General features: G+C 42.2%; 1 protein-coding gene across 4 annotated transcripts in view; it reads left to right on the top strand.

The window, feature by feature from the left end:
* Positions 1–422: 422 nt before the first annotated feature.
* LOC139747219 (N-acetylneuraminate lyase-like) overlaps positions 423–23,402 on the top strand; it is a 223,768-nt gene continuing 200,788 nt past the window's right edge. Inside the window, exons 1-4 of one of the 4 annotated variants that reach the window (XM_071659252.1) lie at positions 423–541; positions 4,962–4,989; positions 5,962–6,023; positions 14,561–14,631. In XM_071659252.1, the coding sequence (XP_071515353.1) occupies positions 4,987–4,989; positions 5,962–6,023; positions 14,561–14,631 (136 nt within the window). In that variant the 5' untranslated portion in view covers positions 423–541; positions 4,962–4,986. The remainder of the gene's footprint in view (positions 542–4,961; positions 4,990–5,961; positions 6,024–14,560; positions 14,632–23,402) is intronic. The other 3 variants (XM_071659253.1, XM_071659254.1, XM_071659255.1) reach the window with 3 other exon arrangements.

Here is a 23,402-nt window from a genome sequence, read left to right on the forward strand (position 1 = left end):
ATTTCTTTCGTCTGTTTCCTTGAGCTACCTCGCTAACGCGGGAGACAGCGACAAAGTAAAAAAAAATATATATATATATATATATATATATATATATATATATATATATATATATATATATATATATATATATATGATATCTTCCCCATTCTCATTTCTCTTTCTCACTTCCATTATACAGTGGAGATCCCCATTTTCATCGTTGGTATGCAGTAAAATAACACTGAGTTATAACAGAATTGTGTTTGAATTTGTGAATATATCAACATGGAATTGAAATGCTCCCACAAATATCTACTTAATGGAATCTGTTTTCCACCGAGATTAACCACTGAGAGAACAGCATATATTCGAATGAAAAAGAACCCAGGAACGGAACCACAAGAAAGCGTAGTTGTAGGGGAGAGAATTACAGAAAACGGAGTTAGTGCCCCTGTGTGTACAGTATGATCTGCTGGCGAGCCCAGTCGACTGCCGTCTAAGGAACGTTACAGCTCTTATATCAAGGCTCCTCTGAGTCTCGCATCTTAAAGGCTAACAGGTATGTTTATGCATCACATTTGGTATTAAAAGTACCACTTTTGGTTTTATAAACATCACCTTTGGTATTATAAGGTTCACCTTTGGTATTAGAAGGACCACTTTGGGTGTTATGTGCGTCACTTTTGGTATTACTACCTAATTTTGTGAGGCTTGACTTAGTTGAAATTGTTTTCCAATGGTTTTTGATGTCTATTGATCGATTCTGACCTTCATTTTGACCGCAAACAGTCGTATGTCCGAAACTGTAATGTTACCTCACTTCTTTCCCTCATTTTAAATCAGTGAAAACTGCGCTTCACATCTAATGCTTAGTAAGACAAAGCGTCATGTCTCCCATTAGTTAGTGTTATGGTAGAGGATACCTTTTGTTCTTAGACCTGGGTAATATATGCCATGATACGATGAGAATAAGGGATATAGGATGAGAGAAGTTCCATCACTCTAATGACGTGTACGTGGCTTGGTACAAAATTCATCTTTGTGTGTGTGTGTGTGTGTGTGTGTGTGTGTGTGCGCGCGCATGCGCTGGCCTGCTCTCGTCCAAGGTTGCTCCTCCACCTACCCTGGCAATAGTGCAACTCTCTCTCTCTCTCTCTCTCTCTCTCTCTCTCTCTCTCTCTCTCTCTCTCTCTCTCTCTCTCTCTCTCTTCTCTCAATGGATATCTTATCTCTGGACTCCCAAAAATGGATAAAGGCCTGACTACGTTACAGACGTGATAGGAAGAGAGAGGACCGCAGTGGAGGGTGAATCGTCACCCTGGTCGCTTGTTATTAGCTGAGTTCCCTCAGGGTTTGTCCTGGGTCCTCTACTATCCTTCATTTGTATTCATGATATTATTGTAAGGATAAATCAAGTGTCCAGATCTCCAGACGACTCAGAGGTCGGCAATGATATGTGTACATTACATGCGTTCTGGTATATATATATATATATATATATATATATATATATATATATATATATATATATATATATATTTTTTTTTTTTTTTTTTTATACTTTGTCCCTGTCTCCCGCGTTTGCGAGGTAGCGCAAGGACACAGACGAAAGAAATGGCCCAACGCACCCCCATACACATGTATATACATACGTCCACACACGCAAATATACATACCTACACAGCTTTCCATGGTTTACCCCAGACCCTTCACATGCCCTGATTCAATCCACTGACAGCACGTCAACCTCGGTATACCACATCTCTCCAATTCACTCTATTCCTTGCCCTCTTTCACCCTCCTGCATGTTCAGGCCCCGATCACACAAAATCTCCTTCACTCCATCTTTCCACCTCCAATTTGGTCTCCCTCTTCTCCTCGTTCCCTCCACCTCCGACACATATATCCTCTTGGTCAATCTTTCCTCACTCATTCTCTTCATGTGCCCAAACCACTTCAAAACACCCTCTTCTGCTCTCTCAACCACGCTCTTTTTATTTCCACACATCTCTCTTACCCTTACGTTACTTACTCGATCAAACCACCTCACACCACACATTGTCCTCAAACATCTCATTTCCAGCACATCCATCCTCCTGCGCACCACTCTATCCATAGCCCACGCCTCGCAACCATACAACATTGTTGGAACCACTATTCCTTCAAACATACCCATTTTTGCTTTCCGAGATATGTTCTCGACTTCCACACATTCTTCAAGGCTCCCAGAATTTTCGCCCCCTCCCCCACCCTATGATCCACTTCCGCTTCCATGGTTCCATCCGCTGACAGATCCACTCCCAGATATCTAAAACACTTCACTTCCTCCAGTTTTTCTCCATTCAAACTCACCTCCCAATTGACTTGACCCTCGACCCTACTGTACCTAATAACCTTGCTCTTATTCACATTTACTCTTAACTTTCTTCTTTCACACACTTTACCAAACTCAGTCACCAGCTTCTGCAGTTTCTCACATGAATCAGCCACCAGCGCTGTATCATCAGCGAACAACAACTGACTCACTTCCCAAGCTCTCTCATCCACAACAGACTTCATACTTGCCCCTCTTTCCAAAACTCTTGCATTCACCTCCCTAACAACCCCATCCATAAACAAATTAAACAACCATGGAGACATCACACACCCCTGCCGCAAACCTACATTTACTGAGAACCAATCACTTTCCTCTCTTCCTACACGTACACATGCCTTACATCCTCGATAAAAACTTTTCACTGCTTCTAACAACTTGCCTCCCACACCATATATTCTTAATACCTTCCACAGAGCATCTCTATCAACTCTATCATATGCCTTCTCCAGATCCATAAATGCTACATACAAATCCATTTGCTTTTCTAAGTATTTCTCACATACATTCTTCAAAGCAAACACCTGATCCACACATCCTCTACCACTTCTGAAACCACACTGCTCTTCCCCAATCTGATGCTCTGTACATGCCTTCACCCTCTCAATCAATACCCTCCCATATAATTTACCAGGAATACTCAACAAACTTATACCTCTGTAATTTGAGCACTCACTCTTATCTCCTTTGCCTTTGTACAATGGCACTATGCACGCATTCCGCCAATCCTCAGGCACCTCACCATGAGTCATACATACATTAAATAACCTTACCAACCAGTCAACAATACAGGCGCCCCCTTTTTTAATAAATTCCACTGCAATACCATCCAAACCTGCTGCCTTGCCGGCTTTCATCTTCCGCAAAGCTTTTACTACCTCTTCTCTGTTTACCAAATCATTTTCCCTAACCCTCTCACTTTGCACACCACCTCGACCAAAGGTAATATATATGGGAGGGTATTAATTGAAAGGGTGAAGGCATGTACAGAGCATCACACTGGGGGAGAGCAGTGTTGTTTCAGAAGTGGTAGATGATGTGTGGATTAGGTGTTTGCTTTGAAGAATGTATGTGAGAAATACTTAGAAAAGCAAATGGATTTGCATGTAGCATTTATGGATCTGGAGAGTTGATAGAGATGCTCTGGGGAAGGCAGTGAAAAGTTTTTATCGAGGATGTAAGGCATGTGTACGTGTAGGAAGAGAGGAAAGTGATTGGTTCTCAGTGAATGTAGGTTTGCAACATGGGTGTGTGATGTCTCCATGGTTGTTTAATTTGTTTACGTATGGGGTTGTTAGGGAGGTGAATGCAACAGTTTTGGAAAGAGGGGCAAGTATGCAGTCTGTTCTGGATGTGAGAGCTTTGAAAGTGAGTCAGTTGTTGTTCGCTGATGATACAACGCTGGTGGCTAACTCATGTGAGAAACTGCAGAAGCTGGTGACTGAGTTTGGTAAAGTGTGTGAAAGAAGAAAGTTAAGAGTAAATGTGAATAAGAGCAGGGTTATTAAGTACAGTAGGGTTGAGGGTGAAGTCAATTGGGAGGTATGTTTAAATGGAGAAAAACTGGAGGAAGTAAAGTGTCTTAGATATCTGGGAGTGGATCTGGAACCATGGAAGCGGAAGTGAATCATAGGGTGGGGGAGGGGGCGAAAATCCTGGGAGCCTTGAAGAATGTGTGGAAGTCGAGAACATTATCTCGGAAAGCAAAAATGGCTATGTTTGAATTAATAGTGGTTCCAACAATGTTGTATGGTTGCGAGGCGTGGGCTATAGATAGAGTTGTGCGCAGGAGGGTGGATGTGCTGGAAATGAGATGTTTGAGGACGATATCTGGTGTCAGGTGGTTTGATCGAGTGAGTAATGTAAGGGTAAGAGAGATGTGTGGAAATAAAAAGAGCGTGGTTGAGAGAGCAGAAGAGAGTGTTTTGAAATGGTTTGGGCACATGGAGAGAATGAGTGAGGAAATATTGACCAAGAGGATATATGTGTCGGAGGTGGAGGGAACGAGGAGAAGTGGGAGACCAAATTGGAGGTGGAAAGATGGAGTGAAAAAGATTTTGAGTGATCGGAGCCTGAACATGCAGGAGGGTGAAAGGCGAGCAAGGAATAGAGTGAATTGGATCGATGTGGTATACCTGGGTAGACGTGTTTTCAATGGATTGAATCAGGGCATATGAAGCGTCTGGGGTAAACCATGGAAACTTGTGTGGGGCCTGGATGTGGAAAGGGAGCTGTGGTTTCGGGTATTATTACATGACAGCTAGAGACTGAGTGTTGAACGAATGGGGCCTTCGTTGTCTTTTCCTAGCGCTACCTCGCACACATGAGGGGGGAAGGGGATGTTATTCCATGTGTGGCGAGGTGGTGATGGGAATGAATAAAGGCAGTGTGAATTGTGTGCATATGTATATATGTATGTGTCTGTGTGTGTATATATATATGTACATTGAGATGTATGGGTATGTATATTTGCGTGTGTGGACGTGTATGTATATTCACAAGCATTTCTGTGACCTTCCTGTTATAACTAAATGGATAGATAGAGAGATAGATACTCCCTCTCTCAACATATCACTTATACCATGATGTCTCTTCTCCTTTACAGGACACACTTCGGTCGACTCCAAAAGATGGTAAGTCAAGTCGCTGACTTCGTTCGTATTTCTTTGCCTTTTCTCGCTACCTTTAAGGATAAATTACAGGTCTTCCACATGCAGGCTATACTGCTGCTCATGTTGCACCAGCTGCGTAGTGTGGCACCTCTCTACCTCCTTAACCATTAAATAAAGAAGGAAATGGATCGTTTAGACGCAAGGTGACCGACTAATGTGCGGAAATTAGCGACTTTCACCGAGAAGATATGTGAGTTAAAAGTACGGAAATAACTAGTATGTCACAGCATAGCGCGCGCGCGTGTGTATGTGTGTGTGTGTTTGTGTGTGTGTGTGTGTGTTTGTGTGTGTGTTTATGTGTGTGTGTTTATGTGTGTGTGTGTGTGTGTGTGTGTGTGTGTCTTTATCTGTCTATCTGTGTGTGTCGTGTGTCTGTCTGTCTGTCTGTCTTTGTCTGTCTGTCTTTGTCTGTCTGTCTGTCTTTCTGTGTCGTGTGTGTGTGTGTGTGTGTGTGTGTGTGTGTGTGTGTGTGTGTGTGTGTGTGTGTGTGTGTGTGTATGCGTGTGTGTGTGTGTGTGTGTCTGTCTGTGTCTGTGTCTGTGTCTGTTTGTCTGTCAGTCTGTCTGTCTATCTGTCTTTGTCGTCTGTGTGTGCGTGTGTGTGTGTGTGTGTGTGTGTGTGTGTGTGTGTATGTGTGTGTGTTATAGTCCCTTATACGTCAGTGTGTTTCATGAAGAATAACTATTTCTTAATCTCTCTTATCTTGGAGTATTTAAGCTCATTTTTTGTGCGTGTGTGTTTTATACACGAAGAAATAATAACTGGTGTGGATTTCCTTCACCCTGACCAAACAACAAACATTTAATTAGCTCCTAACGCAAATACATACCTTTAAGCTCAGGAGACAAAAAAATAATCTTTCATGTAATATCTTTTTTTTTTTTTCAAATTCGAGACAAATCCTGAAGTCTCTTGTTTTTCTTCTGTTTTCAGCAGGCTCGACTCCCCTTCCGTGGAATGATGGCGGCCACGTTCACCCCTTTCAAAGCAGATGGGTAAGAGAGAGAGAGAGAGAGAGAGAGAGAGAGAGAGAGAGAGAGAGAGACGTACTAAGTCCAACAACGCAGAGACGCTGGTGTCGTATCACACCCACCCACTCCCCTCCACAACCGCTCCTCCAGAGGGCCTGGAGCCCACCTGTGGTCAGCCTGGCTTGCGATGTGTAGCCCTTGCAGCGTCGCCGCTCACACTTCTCTCCCTCTCTCTCTCTCTCTCTCTCTCTCTCTCTCTCTCTCTCTCTCTCTCTCTCTCTCTCCAGTGTTCGTATATTGCTTGTGAACTGCATAGTCACCCGGCGAAGAAACTTGGTGTGTTTAGGATCGTGACACCAGACAGCCCACAGTTGTATACAGACGTCTGCTGTTCATCCTGGAGGTTAGCGATGTCTCTCACTGCACACTAATGATAATTATTTTTTTCATTTATTTCCCCCGCACAACACTCACGACTGTATGGGTTCGAATCCTGTGGGCGGAGTGCGCAGTTCGATACCGAGCTGTAGGGTTCACAATAGGTCATCTCTACAGAGGGGAAAGAAAAAAAAAAAACTTGTTTTAGGGGTCAATGCTTCCTAGAAATATTTAGAACGTTGAAAAGGATATATATGATCAGAAGAAACACCACATTCACTCTTTCCCTTTCCTTCTTAGCGCATTACACATAACCCCCTAACAAAGCTCACGTTTTTCTATCCACTACCTTTTCCCTCTAGTTTGCTTCGAAATGGCAAGGCTAACTCGGGTGAGGATAATAGGATTGATGGATATTTACGTCCGCTTGTTGGCTTGGTTGCGGGGTGGGTGGAGCAGACCAACTGACCTTTGTGCAAAAAAAGTTTTTCAAATACACTACAGATAACAGACTCTATATTTGGTGCAAGATAGTTATAGTGATGTGAATTTGTACTAAGGATCCTGTACCCTTCTCTCATTCCTTTCATGGCTATTTCATCTTCATATATATATATATATATATATATATATATATATATATATATATATATATATATATATATATATATATATATATATATATTTTATTTTTTTTATTATACTTTGTCGCTGTCTCCCGCGTTTGCGAGGTAGCGCAAGGAAACAGACGAAAGAAATGGCCCAACCCCCCCCCCCCCCCCCATACACATGTATATACATACGTCCACACACGCAAATATACATACCTACACAGCTTTCCATGGTTTACCCCAGACGCTTCACATGCCTTGATTCAATCCACTGACAGCACGTCAACCCCGGTATACCACATCGCTCCAATTCACTCTATTCCTTGCCCTCCTTTCACCCTCCTGCATGTTCAGGCCTCGATCACACAAAATCTTTTTCACTCCATCTTTCCACCTCCAATTTGGTCTCCCTCTTCTCCTCGTTCCCTCCACCTCCGACACATATATCCTCTTGGTCAATCTTTCCTCACTCATTCTCTCCATGTGCCCAAACCACTTCAAAACACCCTCTTCTGCTCTCTCAACCACGCTCTTTTTATTTCCACACATCTCTCTTACCCTTTCCTTACTTACTCGATCAAACCACCTCACACCACATATTGCCCTCATATATATCATTTCCAACGCGTCCATCCTCCTACGTGCAACCTTATTTATAGCCCATGCCTCGCAACCATATAACATTGTTGGAACCACTATTCCTTCAAACATACCCATTTTTACTTTCCGAGATAACTTTCTCGCCTTCCACACATTCTTCAACGCTCCCAAAACCCAGCCCCCTCCCCCACCCTGTGACTCACTTCCACTTCCATAGTTCCATCCGCTGCCAAATCCACTCCCAGATATCTAAAACACTTCACCTCCTCCAGTTTTGCTCTGTTTTATTCCGTAACAACTTAACATCTGGGGAGGAAAGAGACCCCCTTGCAGTATAACCATCTTTTCAGTGTCCCTTTCCTAGGCTTCTGTAGGCGATAATACCATCATCTTCATTACCACCACCTACACGTTGTGTTAGACGCTGTTAACCGAGGCTCGAGCTTCGTCAAGTATCTGTGCGCAAGACGCAGTCGCCGCGCCGCTCTGAGTAAACCTGGGAACCCGGCATGCCCCAAGTACCTTATCAGGAGAATAGATAGTCAGAGAGGCACACACAGGTGTCCCATCCGATTGTGTTTGGACGAGAAACTTTCACGACGTCGACACCTGCCATCATTTACGAGGTATGTTTACCTCTCCACGACGTATATTGACACTAGCCCAATACCATTAAGGGAGGAGAGAGAGTTTGTGGTATATACGGGTGCGATAAGACGTGGGATTCGTGTTTGGTGGGCGAATCGAATGGCAGGGAGAAGGTTCGCAGGTTCTACAAGAGTTGTGAAGGAGTTGATGCCCGTTAGCCTTTAGAATGAGTGAGAGTTGACCATATCTCACAGAAAAACCAAAATTTATGTTGAGGAAATTCCTGTAAATGATGCCACCATATATACTTACCTCACTGACGATCTATGGTTGGTCTGGCCACGCCGATGCCTCCAGGTTCATCCACGAGAGACTGCAAATCTTTTCTCATGCTGGACTTGATCTTGTGATTATTCATTTGTACCGACGACTCTTTTACTTTCTCGATATCTGATGATGAGGAGCAGCCTGACCCGAGCAGATCAGGTCTTTTTGTTTGGTATCTGTAAATCACATGACAATAATAGTGTCCATTCAAATTAGAAGATTAGTTAAGCTCAAGTGCTTGATCAACTCATCTCTATTTGTAAAGTTGTAGACTCTCTGTTATGGTTGTTATCGTCATTATTGTTATCATTAGTATTTATCATTATCATTATTATTATCATTATTATTATTATTATTATTATCATTATCATTATTATTACTATTATCATTATTATTATTATTATTATTATTATCATTATTATTATTATTATTATTATTATTGTTATTATTATTATTATTATTATTATTATTAGTAGTAGTAGTAGTAGTAGTAGTAGTAGCAGTAGTAGTGGTAGTAATAGTATTGTTATCATAATTATCATTGCTGTCATCATTATTTTTATTTATTCATTGATTCATTTATTTGCGCTCAACGGTAACTAAAGTGCTGATTGCCTTATTACCAATTTGATGATTGAATTACTTACATGTGTAAATGTAACCCGGTGGAGATGAAACATAAACATCATCTGCGAACATTTTGTACTTTTACGTTCTTTAAGAGAAAGTATTGAGCCAGTATCTTTAATCTTCAACACTTTTCACCGCCAGAACACGAAATACATTCCCTGAGGTTTTATAAGGCTTGTGAACCGAAACAGCTCGTTATATAAACGGGGAGGTAAAGTCATATGTGTAAAAGCGATGCGAATGAATAGTTTTTTCATTTTCCTCTGAAAATAATACTTGACAACTCGCCTCAGTGTGTGCGTGTGTGTGTGTGTTTGTGTGTGTGCGTGTGTGTGTGTGTGTGTATGTGTGTGTGTGTGTGTGTGTGTGTGTGTGTGTGTGTGTGTAGCCTGATTCTACTGACTCATTGTTATCTGCCTCCGCGGGCGATAACACAGTACACACGTCCCCCCCTCCACCCGTCCCAATCCCCCACCCACATCCAACGCCACTGTTAATTGGGAAGAGAGTTTGTAGAGAGTTTTGCCAAAATTCATTAATGACTTACTGCTCCACAGTTTAAGTATTCCCTCCCAACAACCTTGTTGTAAACATCTTTAGCCTTGAGCGGTTCTGGGAGATAGGATTTTAGGAGGGAATATATGTGTGTGTATATATATATATATATATATATATATATATATTTTTTTTTTTTTTCATACTATTCGCCATTTCCCGCATTAGCGAGGTAGCGTTAAGAACAGAGGACTGGACCTTTGAGGGAATATCCTCACCTGGCCCCCTTCTCTGTCCCTTCTTTTGGAAAATTAAAAAAAAAAACCGAGAGGGATGGATTTCCAGCCCCCCGCTCCCTTCCCTTTTAGTCGCCTTCGACAACACGCTGGGAATACGTGGGAAGTATTCTTTCTCCCCTATCCCCAGGGATAATATATGTTCAGGCCCCGATCACACAAAATCTTTTTCACTCCATCTTTCCACCTCCAATTTGGTCTCCCACTTCTCGTTCCGTCCACCTCCGACACATATACCCTCTTGGTCAATATTTCCTCACTCATTCTCTCCATGTGCCCAAACCATTTCAAAACACCCTCTTCTGCTCACTCAACCACGCTCTTTTTATTTCCACACATCTCTCTTACCCTTACGTTACTCACTCGATCAAACCACCTCACACCACACATTGTCCTCAAACATCTCATTTCCAGCACATCCATCCTCCTGCGCACAACTCTATCCATAGCCCACGCCTCGCAACCATACAACATTGTTGGAACCACTATTCCTTCAAACATACCCATTTTTGCTTTCCGAGATAATGTTCTCGACTTCCACACATTCTTCAAGGCCCCCAGAATTTTCGCCCCCTCCCCCACCCTATGATCCACTTCCGCTTCCATGGTTCCATCCGCTGCCAGATCCACTCCCAGATATCTAAAACATTTTACTTCCTCCAGTTTTTCTCCATTCAAACTCACCTCCCAATTGACTTGACCCTCAACCCTACTGTACCTAATAACCTTGCTCTTATTCACATTTACTCTTAACTTTCTTCTTCCACACACTTTACCAAACTCAGTCACCAGCTTCTGCAGTTTCTCACATGAATTAGCCACCAGCGCTGTATCATCAGCGAACAACAACTGACTCACTTCCCAAGCTCTCTCATCCCCAACAGACTTCATACTTGCCCCTCTTTCCAAAACTCTTGCATTTACCTCCCTAACAACCCCATCCATAAACAAATTAAACAACCATGGAGACATCACACACCCCTGCCGCAAACCTACATTCACTGAGAACCAATCACTTTCCTCTCTTCCTACACGTACACATGCCTTACATCCTCGATAAAAACTTTTCACTGCTTCTAACAACTTTCCTCCCACACCATATATTCTTAATACCTTCCACAGAGCATCTCTATCAACTCTATCATATGCCTTCTCCAGATCCATAAATGCTACATACAAATCCATTTGCTTTTCTAAGTATTTCTCACATACATTCCTCAAAGCAAACACCTGATCCACACATCCTCTACCACTTCTGAAACCACACTGGTCTTCCCCAATCTGATGCTCTGTACATGCCTTCACCCTCTCAATCAATACCCTCCCATATAATTTACCAGGAATACTCAACAAACTTATACCTCTGTAATTTGAGCACTCACTCTTATCCCCTTTGCCTTTGTACAATGGCACTATGCACGCATTCCGCCAATCCTCAGGCACCTCACCATGAGTCATACATACATTAAATAACCTTACCAACCAGTCAACAATACAGTCACCCCCTTTTTTAATAAATTCCACTGCAATACCATCCAAACCTGCTGCCTTGCCGGCTTTCATCTTCCGCAAAGCTTTCACTACCTCTTCTCTGTTTACCAAATCATTTTCCCTAACCCTCTCACTTTGCACACCACCTCGACCAAAACACCCTATATCTGCCACTCTATCATCAAACACATTCAACAAACCTTCAAAATACTCACTCCATCTCCTTCTCACATCACCACTACTTGTTATCACCTCCCCATTTGCGCCCTTCACTGAAGTTCCTATTTGCTCCCTTATCTTACGCACTTTATTTACCTCCTTCCAGAACATCTTTTTATTCTCCCTAAAATTTAATGATACTCTCTCACCCCAACTCTCATTTGCCCTTTTTTTCACCTCTTGCACCTTTCTCTTGACCTCCTGTCTCTTTCTTTTATACATCTCCCACTCAATTGCATTTTTTCCCTGCAAAAATCGTCCAAATGCCTCTCTCTTCTCTTTCACTAGTACTCTTACTTCTTCATCCCACCACTCACTACCCTTTCTAACCAACCCACCTCCCACTCTTCTCATGCCACAAGCATCTTTTTCGCAATCCATCACTGATTCCCTAAATACATCCCATTCCTCCCCCACTCCCCTTACTTCCATTTTATATATATATATATATATATATATATATATATATATATATATATATATATATATATATATATATATATATATATATATATATACCTGTTTACCTAATGGCGTCATAGTTACGGCTCATTGTTGAATTTCAACTGACATTTTTTTCTCGTATCTCCCCTGATGATGTGATTATTATACGAAAGTGCGCTTAGGAACTTATCGTGTTTCATTTTCCCCGTGGACTCATATATATGGTTATGAAAACGAATAAAAACGCTAATAGTGAGTTGATAATGCTTATGACCAATGAAGATTACCATGAGGCTTATATAATAACATTAACAACCCAACTAGGCCAGTGAACTGCCAGGTATACTGTGACCACTCACTTTCCTAAGGCTAAGGGAAGGCCGCTAACATTCTTACATGTGATAACTAAATGTAATAACAGCAGTAGAAGTAATGTAGCATGTATCCTAACACCCCTGTTAATGATAACTGAAATTTCTTGATTCACAAGTGAGACAGAAATCTTAGTAGAACCAGATCCGTTGCACGTGTGAAAACATATCCTAAGACTAAACACAAGTGAGGTAGCTCTTTCAGTGCACTTAAAGTAATGGTCAGCTCAAATGCTGTACACCGTAATTCCTGCTGACTGGCGGCTCTGCTCGTTCTCCATTTTTAAACTTTCACGTTAGGGATCATAACTGAGTACACGTGTCTTAGAGATATGATCTTTGCTGTATAGCCGACCGGCTGCACGGGAGCCTTTGCTCAGCGACGGACCACATCCCTCTGGTTCGGTCGGTCTTTAGGTGCATGAGAGTCCGGGCGTGCGGTAGTCTTTGCTCAGCGACAGCCCACATTTCCCAGGTCAGGTCGGACAGTATGTGCACTGTTCGCAGCGGTGAGGCGCGCCCTTCGTACGTCCTTAATGCGGCTCACCGTTTCCTCCTCCACACTGCTGAGGTTCTCTCTCGGACCCTATTGGCGCTTCGTCCCCCGTTACCACTCGGCCCCTACTGTTGCCATGTTGGAATTAAAGTGATGAATGTCCTGGTAGATGTTGCCTTATGCCTTCCGGGCCTGGCAAGCAGCACTGCAAGCTGTCTCTCTACTATTGTGGTACTAAACGACCCTGCAATGACGTTCGTTATCTCTGTTCTGCGTAACTCGAGATGCCATTTACTGTATCAACAAGGCAGTTAGTTCAGTTTCTATACTCGATGCATTTTCGTTGTGTCTTTGATTTCTACTTTCTTCGCGTATGTTCTTACATGAACACCACGAATATTTCATTGTACAAGTTAGATAAGGGACCTGCTATGGACGATGCCAGATCTCGTGAGTTTAGAACTTTAACTCTTACTGCTAACTTACAGTTACAAACTTACTATAAACAATGGAAAAACTTAATCACTGCGTTACTCCTGTTAGTCGTACAATGTGGTACTCTTCTCACTATTACTAACTAAACAACTTTAAGAGATGATCTGTAATTGGTAAATCTCTCAACAAGCGCGAGACGTGGGATGACCACCTGCTATGATGATTCGTAACCCTGGAAACAAAGACCACACTGTCTTTAACGCCTCGATTCTTTTCGTGGTCACAGTTTCTTGTTCAAGTAAACTGAATTCTTAATTCTTAGTTAAAATCCCAACTACTACACGTTAATTCTGCTAAGGAGAGCATTATGGATAGCCTTAACAACCATGTTTCCTCTGATTGTACATTAATGATTACATTAGTACTTGTGTGTGTGTGTGTGTGTGTGTGTGTGTGTGTGTGTGTGTGTGTGTGTGTGTGTGTGTGTGTGTGTGTTATTTGCTGGCTATTTATAATCACTGTTTGTCTGTCACGGAGAGAGAGTTTTACATTCGCTCTACTCTGTCTCATAACCTTGTATATACGTATGTACCATGTCTTTACTCTTTTACGTGTGTACACACACACACACACACACACACACACACACACACCAGCCTGGGTTGTTTCGAGGGCGACACGAGAATTCGAAGCTTATCCAGGGATACAGAAATCCTTGTGTCTACCAGTACATTCACGAACCATGTGTTCTCTTGTGATCTATCTGCACAAAAGATGTAAATATCATTTCGTTTCTCGACGAGGGCTTTTCCCCCAAAAGGAAAAATAAACGGGAGTAATTCTATCTGTTTGATATATTTGATTGATTGTCTCCCTAAAGCCAGTGTTGTGTCTGTTCATTTAATATGCCTGATTGATATGCTTCCTGTAAACAACACATCAGTTCATTCTCCTCAACACTGTTTGATTGATTGTTTCCCAAAAGGCACTGTTAGTTTTTATTTAAAAAGCTCTTTCAATATTGCTCTCCAAAATACGCCTCTTTCTTTCGTATATCTCTTTTAGAAATACCACAGCCCAGCCACTTCACTCACTCTCCGCATACACAACATGTAGACTCGTTTCAGTTTTCTAATGTTTATCTTACTGTCATATTTATGAGATGAAATGACTTCGACAGGTCCCTGAAACTGGATGTGATCCCGACCTATGCCAATTACTTGCGTGAGAAAGGCGTGAAGGGAATCTGGGGTAAGTACATGTGTACCTGTGTGGTTATATATTCAGATAATTCGACATATAAGAAAAAGGACAGGTTTCTCGAACCGAAGCAGCCATTCGGGTAGCTATATACATATGAGATGTTACAGACCTGGGATGGGTCGTATGATCAAGGTAGGGATGGATGCTTCCACACTTTGGATAAGCACACGAGTGAGGTACATCTAAATAATCAGGGTGACAGATATTGGTTTACGGAGCGAATCCTGTAGCTCAGGGCTGTTATTCGACAAGCGGCCCGTGGGCCCAATCCGGCCTTCCAGTGTTTTCTTTTTTTCATTGGTCTTCTTGACAGACTCGGAAGAATTAGAATGAATTCATGAAATTATTCATTCATTCAAGTGCTTACGAAATCTTACATAAATAGATTTTTATCGTGAGCAACTGTTTGAATGAAATGTATGATCATTTATAATAACAAATGAAATGTTTAGAGAAACAAAATGGAGGTGAAATAAATGTATGGACCTTCCATTTAGTGGTGTTTAGCTGGACTTTAAGTGATGAGTAGTTACACGTTGGATGAACTGCAGTGATGTTGTGGTTGGGCACTGGTAAACATTAAGTAATGAAGAATGTCACGTTAGTTATATTACAGTAATATAGCAGTTGACATACGCGTAACTAAGGGGAAATTAAGTTATTTGCTTGGGTAGTCATAAGCTTGTTTGTTCATGGTGTGTGGTGTGTGTGCATATATATGAGTGTGTGTGTGTGTGTGTGTGTCTGTGTGTGAGTGTGATTATCTGTTTTTACGGTGCTGGAAGAAAGAGAGATTTACAAGCTGGATTTTTTCTCCACAACTTTTTAGAATTTTCGTATATTGTCAGCATCTCACAATGATAATGTTAAATCTGTCACTCTTATGTCATAGAAATATTTTTTCATATCTGTTGTAACAAGTTTCTGTCACTCCCTATGACTGTTGACGTCATCAAACGGGTTTAATAACAAAGTCTGATGACTTAAAATTTGTGATCCTGTATTCTCGGGGCTCCGTGGTGTAGTGGTTAGCATTACTGACCATGGGTCTGCGTGGGTCAGCTCGTAGGGTCGGGTTCGCATGGCTTCGGCGGCCTGTGGTCGTGTCCACTTAAGTACGAATCCTGAGAGTGACAGGCAGCCCACACCCAACTCAGGTCTTCATCCTTCCCTCGGGGCTGGTTGATGAATGGGTACCTGGCTATGGCTGCTGTGTGTATGTGGACATGGTACATATAAACAAGGATAAGTGATAGGGCAACACCAGTGTAAAACTCTTTCCCCGTAAAAGATATATATACATATATATATATATACACGAATATAGTGTATAGGAACGCGCACCTTCATAGAACATACAAACCTCCAACAGCCAGGATCGAACCCGGGACCCCTGTGATACAGGCGGGAATTCTACCGCTAGGCTATGGGCCTGGCTAATAGGAAATAAGTACTCGAGTACTAAGTACTCGAATACCCTTCGTCTCACGTTGGTGAGCAATGGGGTCTACACCGGCCATTTCCTAACAGGCGCACATAGCCAGCAGATAGCATTTTGGCGGACCTAAATGTACAACGCGGAGGTATATGAATACACGCTCACACACACACACACACACACACACACACACACACACACACACACACATATATATATATATATATATATATATATATATATATATATATATATATATATATATATATATATATATTGTTACGAACTCAATACTTGTTGGGGCAAGGTCGCCAGTAACATATATATGTTACAAATACTACATTAATCCTTGTCTTTGCAAGGACGTTAGATCTGTTATGTTGCACAACTCAGGATAACTCTATCTAAACGTTATGGGATTAAATTAAAGACCAGCATTACATTAAATCTACTTATAATGAAGAAGAATTGAAGTGTACAAAGATAAGCACATAAATCAGGCATGAATCATTGACGTTAACACTGAACATGAGTTTAACATAACACTGAACATAGGTTAACATTGAACATGAATTAACATTTGTACATGAATTAACATTCCAGATAAGATTTCAAGCCAGGAGATCTCTTTCCTTTATGACAGTTCTTCGATTACATTACAGTGATAATTATAAAGGGCTTACAGGCTTACAGCACAGTACTCGGGTAACGGGCTTACAGGCTTACAGCACAGTACTCGGGTAACGGGCCTACAGCACAGTACTCGGGTAATGGGCTAACAGGCTTAAACGTAGGGGTAACCACTCACCTCGCTGGGCTAGAGAGAGAGCTCAGCGGGTGTCATGGGTATTTATTACAAAGACAAGTCTCCGCCCTGCTAGCTATAACACCACCCTTGATTGACTATGGGACTAAGAGCACTTGTGATTGGTTGGGGTATTGTAGCGACGCACATTCTGGGCGGCTCACACTCCTCTTGATTGACAGCTCAAGGACAAATGACCATCTGGCTTCAAAATTAAATCATCAAACCTAATGCTTGGTGGGAACAGAAACTCGGAGCCATTCTCAGAGAAAGACATCTCTATACACAAGGACACACACACGTTATATACACGAACATGTGGGCACACGCGCACATGTTCGTAACAATGTTATATATATATATATATATATATATATATATATATATATATATATATATATATATATATATATATATATATATATATTTTTTTTTTTTTTTTTTTTTTTTTTTTTTTTTTTATACTTTGTCGCTGTCTCCCGCGTTTGCGAGGTAGCGCAAGGAAACAGACGAAAGAAATGGCCCAACCCCCCCCCCCCATACACATGTACATACACACGTCCACACACGCAAATATACATACCTACACAGCTTTCCATGGTTTACCCCAGACGCTTCACATGCCTTGCTTCAATCCACTGACAGCACGTCAACCCCTGTATACCACATGACTCCAATTCACTCTATTTCTTGCCCTCCTTTCACCCTCCTGCATGTTCAGGCCCCGATCACACAAAATCTTTTTCACTCCATCTTTCCACCTCCAATTTGGTCTCCCTCTTCTCCTCGTTCCCTCCACCTCCGACACATATATCCTCTTGGTCAATCTCTCCTCACTCATTCTCTCCAGGCTATGGTTTGGGCACATGGAGAGAATATATATATATATATATATATATATATATATATGTATATATACATATATATTATCCCTGGGGATAGGGGATTAAGAATACTTCCCACGTATTCCCTGCGTGTCGTAGAAGGCGACTAAAAGGGGAGGGAGCGTGGGGCTGGAAATCCTCCACTCTCGTTTTTTTTTAATTTTCCAAAAGAAGGAACAGAGGGGGACCAGGTGAGGATATTCCACAAAGGCCCAGACCTCTGTTCTTAACGCTACCTCGCTAACGCGGGAAATGCCGAATAGTTTAAAAGAAAGAAAGAATATATATATATATATATATATATATATGTTGGGGTGAAGAAGGTGGTGAGAGTAAGTGAGCTTGGGAAGGAGACCTGTGTGGGGAAGTACCAGGAGAGACTGTGTACAGAATGGAAAAAGGTGAGAACAATGGAAGTAAGGGGAGTCGGGGAGGAATGGGATGTATTTAGGGAATCAGTGATGGATTGCGCAAAAGATGCTTGTGGCATGAGAAGAGTGGGAGGTGGGCTGTTTAGAAAGGGTAGTGTGTGGTGGGATGAAGAAGTAAGAGTATTAGTGAAAGAGAAGAGAGAGGCATTTGGACGATTTTTGCAGGGAAAAAATGCAATTGAGTGGGAGAAGTATAAAAGAAAGAGACAGGAGGTCAAGAGAAAGGTGCAAGAGGTGAAAAAAAGGGCAAATGAGAGTTGGGGTGAGAGACTATCAGTAAATTTTAGGGAGAATAAAAAGATGTTCTTGAAGGAGGTAAATAAAGTGCGTAAGACAAGGGAGCAAATGGGAACTTCAGTGAAGGGCGTAAATGGGGAGGTGATAACAAGTAGCGGTGATGTGAGAAGGAGATAGAATGAGTATTTTGAAGGTTTGTTGAATGTGTCTGATGACAGAGTGGCAGATATAGGGTGTTTTGGTCGAGGTGGTGTGCAAAGTGAGAGGGTTAGGGAAAATGATTTGGTAAACAGAGAAGAGGTAGTAAAAGCTTTGCGGAAGATGAAAGCCGGCAAGGCAGCAGGTTTGGATGGTATTGCAGTGGAATTTATTAAGAAAGGGGGTGACTGTATTGTTGACTGGTTGGTAAGGTTATTTAATGTATGTATGACTCATGGTGAGGTGCCTGAGGATTGGCGGAATGCGTGCATAGTGCCATTGTACAAAGGCAAAGGGGATAAGAGTGAGTGCTCAAATTACAGAGGTATAAGTTTGTTGAGTATTCCTGGTAAATTATATGGGAGGGTATTGATTGAGAGAGTGAAGGCATGTACAGAGCATCAGATTGGGGAAGAGCAGTGCGGTTTCAGAAGTGGTAGAGGATGTGTGGATCAGGTGTTTGCTTTGAAGAATGTATGTGAGAAATACTTAGAAAAGCAAAGGGATTTGTATGTAGCATTTATGGATCTGGAGAAGGCATATGATAGAGTTGATAGAGATGCTCTGTGGAAGGTATTAAGAATATATGGTGTGGGAGGCAAGTTGTTAGAAGCAGTGAAAAGTTTTTATCGAGGATGTAAGGCATGTGTACGTGTAGGAAGAGAGGAAAGTGATTGGTTCTCAGTGAATGTAGGTTTGCGGCAGGGGTGTGTGATGTCTCCATGGTTGTTTAATTTGTTTATGGATGGGGTTGTAAAGGAGGTAAATGCAAGAGTCCTGGAAAGAGGGGCAAGTATGAAGTCTGTTGGGGATGAGAGAGCTTGGGAAGTGAGTCAATTGTTGTTCGCTGATGATACAGCGCTGGTGGCTGATTCATGTGAGAAACTGCAGAAGCTGGTGACTGAGTTTGGTAAAGTGTGTGGAAGAAGAAAGTTGAGAGTAAATGTGAATAAGAGCAAGGTTATTAGGTACAGTAGGGGTGAGGGTCAAGTCAATTGGGAGGTGAGTTTGAATGGAGAAAAACTGGAGGAAGTGAAGTGTTTTAGATATCTGGGAGTGGATCTGTCAGCGGATGGAACCATGGAAGCGGAAGTGGATCATAGGGTGGGGGAGGGGGCGAAAATTTTGGGAGCCTTGAAAAATGTGTGGAAGTCGAGAACATTATCTCGGAAAGCAAAAATGGGTATGTTTGAGGGAATAGTGGTACCAACAATGCTGTATGGTTGCGAGGCGTGGGCTATGGATAGAGATGTGCGCAGGAGGATGGATGTGCTGGAAATGAGATGTTTGAGGACAATGTGTGGTGTGAGGTGGTTTGAGCGAGTAAGTAACGTAAGGGTAAGAGAGATGTGTGGAAATAAAAAGAGCGTGGTTGAGAGAGCAGAAGAGGGTGTTTTGAAATGGTTTGGGCACATGGAGAGAATGAGTGAGGAGAGATTGACCAAGAGGATATATGTGTCGGAGGTGGAGGGAACGAGGAGAAGAGGGAGACCAAATTGGAGGTGGAAAGATGGAGTGAAAAAGATTTTGTGTGATCGGGGCCTGAACATGCAGGAGGGTGAAAGGAGGGCAAGAAATAGAGTGAATTGGAGTCATGTGGTATACAGGGGTTGACGTGCTGTCAGTGGATTGAAGCAAGGCATGTGAAGTGTCTGGGGTAAACCATGGAAAGCTGTGTAGGTATGTATATTTGCGTGTGTGGACGTGTGTATGTACATGTGTATGGGGGGGGGGGGTTGGGCCATTTCTTTCGTCTGTTTCCTTGCGCTACCTCGCAAACGCGGGAGACAGCGACAAAGTATAAAAAAAAAAAAAAAAAAAAAAAAAAAAAAAATATATATATATATATATATATATATATATATATATATATATATATATATATATATATATATATTTATTTTTCATTCATTTTGCTTTCTCCCTGTCTCCCGCGTTTGCGAGGTAGCGCAAGGAAACAGACGAAAGAAATGGTCCAACCCACCCCCATACACAATGTATATACATACACGTCCACACACGCAAATATACATACCTATACATCTCAATGTACACATATATATATATACACACAGAGACACTTACATATATACCCATGCACAATTCACACTGTCTGCCTTTATTCATTCCCATCGTCACCTCGCCACACATGGAATACCATCCCCCTCCCCCCTCATGTGTGCGAGGTAGCGCTAGGAAAAGACAACAAAGGCCCCATTCGTTCACACTCAGTCTCTAGCTGTCATGCAATAATGCCCGAAACCACAGCTCCCTTTCCACATCCAGGCCCCACACAACTTTCCCTGGTTTATCCCAAACGCTTCACATGCCCTGATTCAATCCACTGAGAGCACGTCAACCCCGGTATACCACATCGATCCAATTCACTCTATTCCTTGTCCGCCTTTCACCCTCCTGCATGTTCAGGCCCAGATCACTCAAAATCTTTTTCACTCCATCTTTCCACCTCCAATTTGGTCTCCCACTTCTCGTTCCCTCCACCTCCGACACATATATCCTCTTGGTCAATCTTTCCTCACTCATCCTCTCCATGTGCCCAAACCATTTCAAAACACCCTCTTCTGCTCTCTCAACCACGCTCTTTTTATTTCCACACATCTCTCTTACCCTTACATTACTTACTCGATCAAACCACCTCACACTACACATTGTCCTCAAACATCTCATTTCTAGCACATCCACCCTCCTGCGCACAACTCTATCCATAGCCCACGCCTCGCAACCATACTACATTGTTGGAACCACTATTCCTTCAAACATACCCATTTTTGCTTTCCGAGATAATGTTCTCCACTTCAAAACATTCTTCAAGACTCCCCGGATTTTTGGCCCCTCCACCACCCTATGATTCACATCCGCTTCCATGGTTCCATCCCTATGATTCACTTCCGTCTCCATGGTTACGTCCGCTGCCAGATCCACTCCCAGATATCTAAAACACTTTACTTCCTTCAGTTTTTCTCCATTCAAACTTATCTCCCAATTGGCTTGACCCTCAACCCTACTGTACCTAATAACCTTGCTCTTATTCACATTTACTCTTAACTTTCTTCTTTCACACACTTTACCAAACTCAGTCACCAGCTTCTGCAGTTTCTCACATGAATCAGCCACCAGCGCTGTATCATCACCGAACAACAACTGACTCACTTCCCAAGTTCTCTCATCCACAACAGACTTCATACTTGACCCGCTTTCCAAAACTCTTGCATTCACCTCCCTAACAACCCCATCCATAAACAAAATAAACAACCATGGAGACATCACACACCCCTGCCGCAAACCTACATTCACTGAGAACCAATCACTTTCCTCTCTTCCTACACGTACACATGCCTTACATCCTCGATAAAAACTTTTCACAGCTTCTAACAACTTGCCTCCCACACCATATATTCTTAATACCTTCCACAGAGCATCTCTATCAACTCTATCATATGCCCTCTCCAGATCCATAAATGCTACATACAAATCCATTTGCTTTTCTAAGTATTTCTCACATACATTCTTCAAAGCAAACACCTGATCCACACATCCTCTACCACTTCTGAAACCACACTGCTCTTCCCTAGTCTGATGCTCTGTACCAGCCTTCACCCTCTAAATCAATACCCTCCAATATAATTTCCCAGGAATACTCAACAAACTTATACCTCTGTAATTTGAGCATTCACTCTTATCCCCTTTGCCTTTGTATAATGGCACTATGCACGCATTCCGCCAATCCTCAAGCACCTCACCATGAGTCATACATACATTAAATAACCTTACCAACCAGTCAACAATACAGTCACCCCATTTTTTAATAGATTCCACTGCTATACCATCCAAACCTGCTGCCTTGCCGGCTTTCATCTTCCGGAAAGCTTTTATCACCTCTTCTCTGTTAACCAAATCATTTTCCCTAAGCCTCTCACTTTGCACACCACCTCGAACAAAATACCCTATATCTGCCACTCTATCATCAAACATATTCAACAAACCTTCAAAATACTCACTCCATCTCCTTCTCACATCACCACTACTTGTTATCACCTCCCCATTAGTGCCCTTCACTGAAGTTCCCATTTGCTCCCTTGTCTTACGCACTTTATTTACCTCCTTCCAGAACATCTTTTTATTCTCCCTAAAATTTAATGATACTCTCTCACCCCAACTCTCATTTGCCCTCTTTTTCACCTCTTGCACCTTTCTCTTGACCTCCTGTCTCTTTCTTTTATACATCTCCCACTCAATTGCATTTTTTCCCTTTCCCTGCAAAAATCGTCCAAATGCCTCTCTCTTCCCTTTCACTAATAATCGTACTTCTTCATCCCACCACTCACTATATATATTTATTATTTTATTATACTTTGTCGCTGTCTCCCGCGTTTGCGAGGTAGCGCAAGGAAACAGACGAAAGAAATGGCCCAACCCCCCCCCCCATACACATGTATATACATACGTCCACACACGCAAATATACATACCTACACAGCTTTCCATGGTTTACCCCAGACGCTTCACATGCCTTGATTCAATCCACTGACAGCACGTCAACCCCGGTATACCACATCGCTCCAATTCACTCTATTCCTTGCCCTCCTTTCACCCTCTTGCATCTTCAGGCCCCGATAACACAAAATCTTTTTCACTCCATCTTTCCACCTCCAATTTGGTGTCCCTCTTCTCCTCGTACCCTCCACCTCCGACACATATATCCTCTTGGTCAATCTTTCCTCACTCATTCTCTCCATGTGCCCAAAC

This window comes from Panulirus ornatus, chromosome 67 (assembly GCF_036320965.1).
Source record: "Panulirus ornatus isolate Po-2019 chromosome 67, ASM3632096v1, whole genome shotgun sequence".
Taxonomy (NCBI): Eukaryota; Metazoa; Arthropoda; class Malacostraca; order Decapoda; family Palinuridae; genus Panulirus; species Panulirus ornatus.